This window comes from Rhinopithecus bieti, unplaced genomic scaffold (assembly GCF_001698545.2).
Source record: "Rhinopithecus bieti isolate Rb0 unplaced genomic scaffold, ASM169854v2 scaffold_48679, whole genome shotgun sequence".
NCBI lineage: Eukaryota > Metazoa > Chordata > Mammalia > Primates > Cercopithecidae > Rhinopithecus > Rhinopithecus bieti.
In genome coordinates, this window is record NW_016819378.1 from 81,757 (window position 1) to 92,269 (window position 10,513).

Here is a 10,513-nt window from a genome sequence, read left to right on the forward strand (position 1 = left end):
TGTTGGTCAGGCTGGTCTCGAACTCCTGACCATAGGTGATCCACCTGCCTTGGCCTCCCAAAGTGCTGGTGTTACAGGCATGAGCCACCATACCCAACCAAGAATTATTAATGAAGTAGGAACCCGTGCATAATATAATGCTGAATGAAAAATATCAGATGCATAATTACATATACAGGCTGGGCATGGTGGCTCACACCTGTAATCCCAGCACTTCGGGGGGCTGAGGCAGGCACATCACCAGAGGTCAGGGGTTTGAGACCAGCCTAGCCAACATGGTGAAACCCCATTTCTACCAAAAATACAAAAATTAGCCGGGCATGGTGGCGCGTGCCTGTAATCCCAGTTATTCTGGAGGCTGAGGCAGGAGAATCACTTGAACCCGAGAGGCAGAGGTTGCAGTGAACCACAATCGTGCCACTGCACTCTAGCCTGGGTGACAGAGCAAGACTCTGTCTCAGAAAACAAATTTTAAAAAAATTACATATACAGTATATCTCAATTGCATGGTATATGTACAGAGAAAAACAAAAAATGTTAAGTGTTATCTCTGAATAGTGAATGATTTTAATTTTCTTCTACACATTTATATTGATTTTTCCACATTTCAAGCATGAACATTTATCCCTTTTAAAACCAAGAAGAAGCAATATGAGTGATTTTCTTTGATCCTCTACCTCTCATCCCACCCGGCGTGTCTCAGTACCCTGCCTGGCCACCCTCACCTTGTCGTCAAGCTGCTTATAGAGGCGGCGGATCTCCTCCTCGTATTTCTGCCGCTCTTCGGGCGCAATGCGCACCACGATGGATGAGTTGTCATTCACAGGGGTCTCCTCACAGAGCTCAGCTCCCAGGGCTGCCTCCTCCCCAGCCAGGCGCTCCGTCTCAGGCACATTCTCTCCTGCAAAGGGGCAGGACAAGGTGAGGTATGGGAGAAGAAGCTGCTGCATCCACGAGTTCTTCCTTCTCATTCTGCATGCCAAGACCTCTGGGCCCTTGAACTCTCTTGCCAAGTGGACCTTCTACCTTTTGGGAGTCTGGGAGGTAGGTAGTCAGGCCCCTCCCTTCCCTCATGACTGCTCTACTGCACCTGTCCAGAAACACAGTCCCTCTTCCTGGAGATTGAACTGGCCAGAAACATCACCCAAACAGAGTTGGCTCCCAAGCCACCTCCTCCTCCTCCTCCCACTGCCCCTCACTCCCATCTATCCATCTCTAACCATTGCGCCACCGGCTCAGCTCAGCCTCTAGCTTCGCAATCGTCTCCTTCTGGGCCTTTGTCTTCTCCTTCTCCTTCTCATATTTCTTCTTCCACTGCTCAGCAGTCAACTCCAGATTTACTGAGGCAGTGTTCTTAATGGTCTTTGCCCTGGGTGAGGAGAAGAGGAAGAAAGATAAGAGACCTACATTAGATTTGGGTGACCCTGAGGAGAGAGAGCCGCAGGGGCTGGGATGGGAAGCTGGCTACCAGGGATCCCTCTGGGGACCCTGCCACTGACCGCTGCCCAAACATCAGGGTGGACTTAGTCTCTGCATCATTGTAACTGGACGGTGAGCAACAGATGAACATAGTCGTCCGGCAGTTTCCCCCGAGAGAGTCCTGGAGAATCCTTGTCATTTTGCTGTCACGATATGGAACATAGCTTTTCTGGGGGAGGAAGGAGACCATGAATCAGAAATAAACAAATAAAATTCAACAGGGAATCAGAAAGGATAGTGGTGTCACCCGGGGATCAAGCAACCCATGAATTGGGGCATGATTATATGGCGGTATTAGGAGGTGGGGGAGGAAACGGGGTGGGGCTTGAGGGGTGAGGGGACCTAAGGATCACTCACAGTGCCCTCAGCCAGTGCGGAGATCACATTGCCCAGAGCTGACAGTGACTTGTTGATATTCTTTGCCTCATCCAGCACGGCTCCCTCTGCTCCAGTCTTGCTGACCTACCAGGGCAGTAAGAGATGAGTGTGTATGAGCAGCTGCACATGGAGAGGGCTGTCACCACCTCATTCCAGGGCTCAGTCCACGGAGAAAGGAAGGAACGGGGAAGAAGATGGAGTAAAAGAGATCCTTGGCTGGGATTGGGGAAGGCCCTTCTTCTGTTCCCCTGAACTCTCTTGTCAAACATCACATTGCCCCTAACCCCTGCCACATATTATATGATTCTGTTTTGCTTTTTCGTTTTTTTTCCTTTGAGACAGAGTCTCACTCTTGTTCCCAGGCTGGAGTGCAATGGTGCAATCTCGGCTTACCACAACCTCCGCCTCCCAGGTTCAATAGGTTATCCTGCCTCAGCCTCCTGAGTAGCTGGGATTACAGGCATGTGCCACCATGCCTGGCTAATTTTGCATTTTTTGTAGAGATGGGGTTTCTCCATGTTGGCCAGGCTGGTCTTGAACTCCCGACCTCAGGTGATCCACCGGCCTCAGCCTCCCAAAGTGTTGGGATTACAGGTATGAGCCACTGCACCCAGCCATATGATTCCACTTATATGAAATGTTCAGGATAGGCAAATCCATAGAGACAGAAAGTAGATTAGAAGTTGACAGGGGATGGGGTTAAGAGACAATGGAGAATGGTATAAACCCGGGAGGCGGAGCTTGCACTGAGCCGAGATCCGGCCACTGCACTCCAGCCTGGGCGATAGAGCGAGACTCCATCTCAAAAAAAAAAAGAGAGACAATGGAGAGTGACTGTGAATGGATGATGACAGTGTTCTAGAATTGGATAGCGTAATGGTTGTACAACCTTGGGAACATACTACAAACAACTGAATTGCACTTTAAAATAGTGAACTTTATGGTATGTGAATTATATCCCAATACAAATCATTTTTTAGTTAAAAAAAACGGCTGGCTGGACACAGTGGCTCATGCCTGTAGTCCCAGTACTTTGGGAAGCCGAGGCAGGCAGATCATGAGGTCAGGAGTTTGAGACCAGCCTGGCCAACATGGTGAAACCCTGTCTCTACTAAAAATACAAATATTAGCCGGGCTTGATGGCGGGAGCCCGTAATCCCAGCTACTTGGGAGACTGAGGCAGGAGAATCACTTGAACCTGGGAGGCAGGGGTTGCAGTGAGTGGAGAGCGTGCCACTGCACTCCTCTAGCCTGGGTGACAGAGCAAGAATCTGTCTCAAAAAAAAAAAAAAAGAGCCAAGGACCAGCCTGGCCAACATAGTGAAATCCCATTTCTACTAAAAATACAAAAAATTAGCCAGGCATGGTGGCGGGCACCTGTAATCCCAACTACTTGGGAGGCTGAGGTAGGAGAATCACTTGAACCCAGAAGGCGGAGGTTGCAGTGAGCCGAGATGGTGCCACTGCAATGCAGCCTGGGCGACAGAGTGAGACTCTGTCTCAAAAAAAAAAAAAGAAAAGAACCAAGGCTTCCACCCGCCCCATATCCACAGGACCCACTACCTTCTCACTCCCTGCCAGGTCCACCAGATACAGCTTCCCACTGAGCTTCTGCTCCGTTTCCATGTTCTCCTGCTTGATGTTGATGAGGAAGATGCTGTGGCTCCGAGAGCTATGTTCATTCATGTCTGCAGGAGCAAGGGAGAAACAGGAACTGCACCACTCTGCAGAACTGAGGTCCTCAGCCCCAGGCTTCCACTGACCCCAGCCCCGCCCACCCAGAGAGAAGGCACCCACCAGGACTAGCCCTGCTGCCACATCTCCCAGGCAGCAGGGTCCTACAGACAAGGGGTCCTCCTCCTCTGTGGGGCACAGTGTTTCCTTGCTCACTTTTGAGTCCCTCCACCCCAAAGGACACAGAACACAGGTGGATCCTCAGACTCGAGAGATCCCCTTGTATCCTCACTCACTGGTAACAGCCACATGACGATTGGATTTCCCTTCATCAATCACATCCAGAATCTCCTCCGGGCTGGACACAAAGCGTTCAGTACAACCCTGTGGGGGACAAATGGACAGTGACCCATACGCTTTGTTTTTTAAGTTTGCATTTATTTATTTATTTATTTATTTATTTATCTTTTGAGATGGAGCTCTGTTGCCCAGGCTGGAGTGCAGTGTTGAGATCTCGGCTCACTGCAACCTCCACCTCCCAGGTTCAAGCGATTCTCCTGCCTCAGTCTCCCGAGAAGCTGGGATTACAGACGCCTGCCACCACACCCAGCTACTTTTTGTATTTTTAGTAGAGACGGGGTTTTACCATGTTGTTCAGGCTGGTCTCAAAGTCCTGACCTCGTGATCCGCCTGCCTCGGCCTCCCAAAGTACTGGGATTACAGGCGTGGGCCACTGCGCCCAACTTTGTATTTATTTTTATCTTGTGTATTTACTACGTTTTTGAAACAGCGGTGGGCACGGTGGCTCATGCCCATAATCCCAGCACTTTGGGAAGCCAAGGCGGGTGGATAACCTGAGGTCAGGATTTCATGATCAGACTGGCCAACATGGCAAAATCCTGTCTCTACTAAAAATACAAAATTAGCCAGACGTGGTGGCACATGCCTGTAATTCCAGCTACTCAGAAGGCTGAGGCAGGAGAATCGCTTGAACCCAGGAGGCTGAGGTTGCAGTGAGCCAAGCCAAGATCAGGCGCCATTGTACCCCAGCCTGGGCAACGAGAGAGAAATTCTGTCTCAAAAAAAAAAAAAAAAAAGAAAGAAAAAGAAGAAAATAGTGTTGCAGTGGCTTACGCCTATAATCCCAGCACGCTGGGAGGCTGAGGTGGGCAGATCACCTAAGGTCAGGAGTTCGAGACCAGCCTGGCCAACATGGTGAAACCCTGTCTCTACTAAAAATACTAAAATTAGCCAGACATGGTGGCACGTGCTTGTAGTTTCAGCTACTCAGGAGCCTGAGGCAGGAGAATCACTTGAACCCGGGATGGGGAGGTTGCAGTGACCCTAGATCAAGCCACTGTACTCCAGCCTGGGCAACAGAGCAAGACTCTGTCTCAAAAAAAAAATTAAATTAAATTAAATAAGAGACAGGGTCTTGCTATGTTGGCCAGGCTGATCTTGAACTCCTCAAGTGATCCTCCCACCTCAGCCTCCTAAAGTGTTGGGATTACGGGCATGAGCCACGGCCCCCAGGCATGTCTTCCACTAAACTTTGATTTGCAAATTAAATTGCATGCACGCTGACCAATGACCTTTCAAGACAGTATCTTTTCTTTTCTTCTTCTTTTTTTAAAGACAAGTTCTCACTCTGTCGCCCAGGCTGGAGTGCAATGATGCAATCTCGGCTCACTGCAACCTCTGCCTCCCAGGTTCAAGAGATTCTCCTGCCTCGGTGTCCCAAGTAGCTGGGATTACAGGCGTGAGCCACCACGCCCAGCTAATTTTTTGTATTTTTAGTAGAAATGGGGTTTCACTATATTGGCCAGGCTGGTCTCGAACTCCTGGCCTCCACTGATCCACCCATCTCAGCCTCCCAAAGTGCTGGGATTACAGGCGTGAGTCACCATGCCCAGCGAAGACAGTATCTTTTCTGATCCCCTAGACTCTCCCTGGCCCATAGACACATTTCATTCCTCCAGGATATCCACTCTCCAACTTCACAGTCACTGACCTATGCTCCTCCCCAACCCACACTCTCAATACACTGGCCCCACTCTCACCTTGACAAATGGCACACGGTTCTTGTCCTCGTGCACAGACAGATTTGTCTTGGTCACTAAATCAAAAGAATGCAGGGTGAGCAAGACTAGTACTTCCACCGCCCCCACCTGCACCTTGCAGTCGGCTCAGATGGTGGTTTTCTTCTCTCTGCTAAAGGAAGACTCTCCCTGTGAAGCGTAAACTCCCTGCACGAGCTGAAGGCTCAGTTTCTCCTCCTTCTCCTCCTTAGGGCTCCTGCATCCCAGCCCCAGATCCTCTCAAACTGTTCATATGTAGTCCTGGGCTCCTAAGTCCATCTCCTGACCTTCTCAGTTTTTGGTAATTCTGGCAAATGGAGCCAAAGGACTTGGGTGCTGTGTGCCCTCTGCATCTCTTGTCAATTGGTACCTAATTCCATGTGCAATATGAGCTCTCTTTTCTCCACCCTCCTCACACACCTTCACCCACTGGGGCAAAACACTCACCATCCAGAAGGTCACGAATTTTGTCCAGGTAAATTTCAAAGTAAGAAACCTGGTTAAGAAGAAAAAAGGAATGTGAAGGAAAGAGGGCCTATCTTAAAACTGGTTCAGGAATCCCACACTAATATGACCTGCTCAAACAGTGGTGGTGGGAGGAAAAGAACAGAAGAGAACATCTTGACAAAGAACTGTGGTAACCGGAAAGGGAGTCAAGTTGGGGAGGCCAGGCTCTTCAGTGGGTTTATTTTAGATCTTCCCCTCCCAGTCCCCATCTGAATGCCCAGCTATCATGCCCTGGTCACCTTGATGTGGAACTCAAGGTTCTCATCCATGGAGTAGATGTGGTTGAAGATGTCTCGGGCAATTCGAGGAATGATTCCCATCAGCTGGGGGTCGTGCAGCTTTCCCTGACGAGTGAAGGCATTTGAGAGTGAAGCTGGGGCTCAGGGATATTGAGACAACTCAGATGTATGCAGGTGAACACCAAGGCAAGAGTCAATAAGAAGAACATCCTAAGTTAGGAGATGGTCACCACCATGTCTGCCTTTTAGAGGAGCAAGGAGATAATTGAGTAGCCCTTTGGACTTCCATTGCTTTTCCAGATCAAAAGAAGACTGGAGTAGTGGAAAGGATGATCCACTGCAGTGGGCTGAAGGGATTCCAATACACTTCCCCTAATATTGCCCTTCAGTTCATCCTCTGTACCCATCTATCTGCCTCTGGACCAGGCAATCCTTGATTCCTAGATCTTCCCCCACTGAGATTCCCTGATCTTCCATTAACACTCCTAGCCCCTCAACCACCAGAGCCAAAACCCTCACCTCCATGGTATGTGTTTTCCCTGAGGATGTCTGTCCATAAGCAAAAATGGTGCCATTGTAGCCAGCAAGGACATCTGGAAGAGACAGTAGAGAAAGAGTACTGGTGGAGATAAGTCGGGTAGGAAATGGGGTGCTGAGAAGAGACATTCTAAAAAGAAATCTATTACCTTTGACAATCTGCATGGCACATGCATGATAAACTTGCTCCTGAGTCGTGTTTGGGGGGAATACACGGTCAAAAACATATGGCTTCCCCTGGAATGAAAATAAAAGGTATCAGACATCAGCAGGCAGGATGTGAGGGAAAAGAAATACCACAACCTCCTTCCAGTAGCTGGGAAAGGCACCCTTTTCTTCAATGCCCCTAATGAACAGAAATGTGGGAGAATGGCCAGGTGTGGTGGCTCACGCCTGTAATTTCAGCATTTTAAGAGGCTTAGGCGGGCAGATCACGAGGTCAGGAGTTCAAGACCAGCCTGGCCAATATGGTGAAACCCTGTCTCTACTAAAAATACAAAAATTAGCCGGGCGTGGTGGCAGGTGCCTGTAGTCCCAGCTACTCAGGAGGCAGAGACAGGAGAATGGCATGAAACCGGGAGGCAGAGCTTGCAGTGAGCCAAGATTGCGCCATTGCACTCCAGCCTGGCGACAGAGCGAGACTCCATCTCAAAAAACAAACACAAAAACAAAGAAAAGAAATGTGGGAGAATAAGAGAAACTAAAGGTACTGATGCCAGGAGTTGTGTCTGTGGTAGAGGAGTATTGCACAGTGAGATTGTGTTAGGGGATCTTAGTTGTGGTGTGATGATTGAGCACTCCACTACCCCAAACTCCTCCCTGGGAAGTCAGATGAAAAAAGATAATAGGACCACAGGTGATGAAAAGTGAAGAACAATTCATTAACACTAAAAAGTATCTCAAGCTAGAAATATCTTCCTCAACAGATCCACATACCCTGATACGGAAAGATCTTCAGATGTACTAAGTGAAAGATGCAAAGTTAGTGACATATATGTATAGCATGTTCCCTACCATGTAAATGAAATTCAGTCTACACTGAAAGCCTCTGTGGAAACATTAACACAAGCTCTCTCTCTTTGTGAAAGGAATATATGCTATCAGATATGTGGGTCTCCCTTTAAGAACAGAACAAGTTTTAATTTGGGCCGGGTGTGGTGGTTCACGCCTGTAATCCCAGCACTTTGGGAGGCCGAGGCGGGCGGATCACCTGAGGTCAGGAGTTTGAGACCAGCCTGGCCAACATGTTGAAATCCCGTCTCTACTAAAAATAAAAAATTAGCCGGGTGTGGTGGTAGGCACCTGTAATCCCAGCTACTCAGGAGGCTGAGGCAGGAGAGTCTCTTGAACCCGGGAGGCGGAGGTTGCAGTGAGCCAAGATCGCATCATTGCACTCCAACCTGGGGGACAACAGCAAGACTTCATCTCAAAAAAAAAAAAAAAAAAAAAAAAGAACTGTAAAGCAAATCATTCAAATCTACAAATCCTTGTTGAATTCAGGAATATGTTGTAAATCACATGTGCTAATAAGAATGATAAAGATACAAAATACAACTTAGGGAGCTAACCAACGAATATATTTGATGGCTAATCACATTAGCGGTAAATCTCTGGGAAAAGTAAATGAGACAATGCTTGTTCTCTATCATAGGTGACTGACTTGTCAAATTGTTTTATTACAGAGTCCATCTTTATCCAACCGAAATGTAAACCTCAAGATCTACAGACGCCAGAGTTTGCAGAGTTTGGGACATATGTTTTAACTAATTAAGGCAAGTTATAAACCTTGGCTAGAGCTGGAGATGTGGCTCTAGGTATAGCAATAACATTGTATGAATATATACAGATTTTTTTTTCTAGAAGGAATTATACAAAAGTGTTAACAGTGGTTACTTTGAGAAGAGAAACTGAGAGAAAGGCTTTTATTTTTCATTTTGCATCCTGCATGGTTTACATTTTAAACTATGTATAAGCATTATATTTTAAAAGTTTAATGGCAAAGAAGAGATAATTGTGTATTCTTTTATTCTTTATATTTCTTTGTATAAAAGAAAACTAATACATGTTTTTTATATTTAAAAAATTAAATTAAATCTGGCTTATAGAAAAAAATCCTACCTAAAATATTCCTCTAGTCTCTCTGTGGTGAAAGCCTCTGAAACCCAAGAAACAGAACCCACTAAGGAAAAGAAGTTAGAAAAGTGCCCTCTGTAAAGTACCAACAGATAGAACCTTTCTGGAGGACAATTCTATTAAATATTTAAATGTCCATACTGTTCACAGTCTGTACCAGGATTCCAGTGCTAAAATTTCCTTTTATAAAACACTTGCTGGGCTGGGCATGGTGACTCATGCCCATAATCCCAGCATTTTGGGAGGATGAGGCAGGCAGATCACTTGAGGTCAGGAGTTTAAGACCAGCCTGGGCAACATGGTGAAACCCCATCTCTAAAAAAAATACAAAACTTATCTGAGTGTGGTGGTGCACGCCTGTAATTCCAGCTACTCGGGAGGCTGAGGTGGGAGAATTACCTGAGCTCAAAAGGCAGAGGTTGCAGTGAGCCAAGACCGGGCCACTGCACCCCAGCCTGGGCGACAGAGAGACACCCTGCATCAAACAAACAAACAAATAAATAAACAAAAAAAATCTCTATTTTTTTCTTTTTTTTTCTTTTTCTTGAGTCAGGTTCTCATCTGTCATGCAGGCTGGAGTACAGTGGCAAAATCACAGCTCACTGCAGCCTCAATCTCCCTGGCCCAAGCAATCCTACCAAGTAGCTGGGACCACAGGCACATGCCACTATTCCTGCCTAATTTTGTTTATTTTTTGTAGAGGCAGGGTCTCACCATGTTGCCCAGGCTGGTCTCAAACTCCTGGGCTCAAGCAATCCACCCACCTCAGCCTCCCAAACCGCTAGGATTGCAAGCGTGAGCCACAATGCCCCGCCTTAAAAACTCTCATAAATTAGTAACAAAAGACAAAACTAAACAGAAAAGGTGAACAAGAACTAGAAACAAGCAACAGAAGAAGAAATATAAATGTTCAGTAACCAGGAAGATGTTCAACATTTTCCAAGAAAACAAACTGTAATGGTAAAATCTCTTTTCACCTCTCAAACTGGAAAACAAAATTTGCATTGTAATACCTAGTGTAGATGTGGGTTCAAAAAAATGAGAACTTTCATTATTTTCTGGTTGGTGAGTACATCCATACAACAATTCAAAAATGTATATTCAAAAGACTTAAATTTTACATATCCATTGATCCAGAAACTCTACTTCTAAGAATTGATATCATGGAAATCAAGATTTCGCTACAAGGGTGTTTATCATCACATTGTTTATAATAATGAGAAATTACTTAAAGGAGTAATATTTAGGAGACTGGTTAACCTAAGGAGTGGATTAAATTACAGCATATACATATATTTTATTCCTCACTGTTTTGTTTTTTTTTTTTTTTTGAGACGGAGTCTCGCTCTTTCGCCAGGCTGGAGTGCAGTGGCCGGATCTCAGCTCACTACAAGCTCCGCCTCCCGGGTTCACGCCATTCTCCTGCCTCAGCCTCCCGAGTAGCTGGGACTACAGGCGCCCGCCACCACGCCCGGCTAGTTTTTTGTA

The 10,513-nt window shown here is 46.7% G+C and overlaps 1 protein-coding gene across 1 annotated transcript in view; it reads right to left on the reverse strand.

Annotated features, from left to right (window-relative positions):
• The window catches only part of KIF5A (kinesin family member 5A), a 38,110-nt gene that overhangs the window by 16,483 nt on the left and 11,114 nt on the right, over positions 1–10,513 (reverse strand). Inside the window, exons 2-12 of the mRNA XM_017858922.1 lie at positions 7,042–7,129; positions 6,875–6,948; positions 6,356–6,460; positions 6,057–6,105; positions 5,592–5,647; positions 3,828–3,915; positions 3,421–3,545; positions 1,837–1,941; positions 1,500–1,648; positions 1,221–1,369; positions 726–901 (exon numbers count right to left, since the gene is read on the reverse strand). Of these exons, the coding sequence (XP_017714411.1) occupies positions 726–901; positions 1,221–1,369; positions 1,500–1,648; positions 1,837–1,941; positions 3,421–3,545; positions 3,828–3,915; positions 5,592–5,647; positions 6,057–6,105; positions 6,356–6,460; positions 6,875–6,948; positions 7,042–7,129 (1,164 nt within the window). The remainder of the gene's footprint in view (positions 1–725; positions 902–1,220; positions 1,370–1,499; positions 1,649–1,836; positions 1,942–3,420; positions 3,546–3,827; positions 3,916–5,591; positions 5,648–6,056; positions 6,106–6,355; positions 6,461–6,874; positions 6,949–7,041; positions 7,130–10,513) is intronic.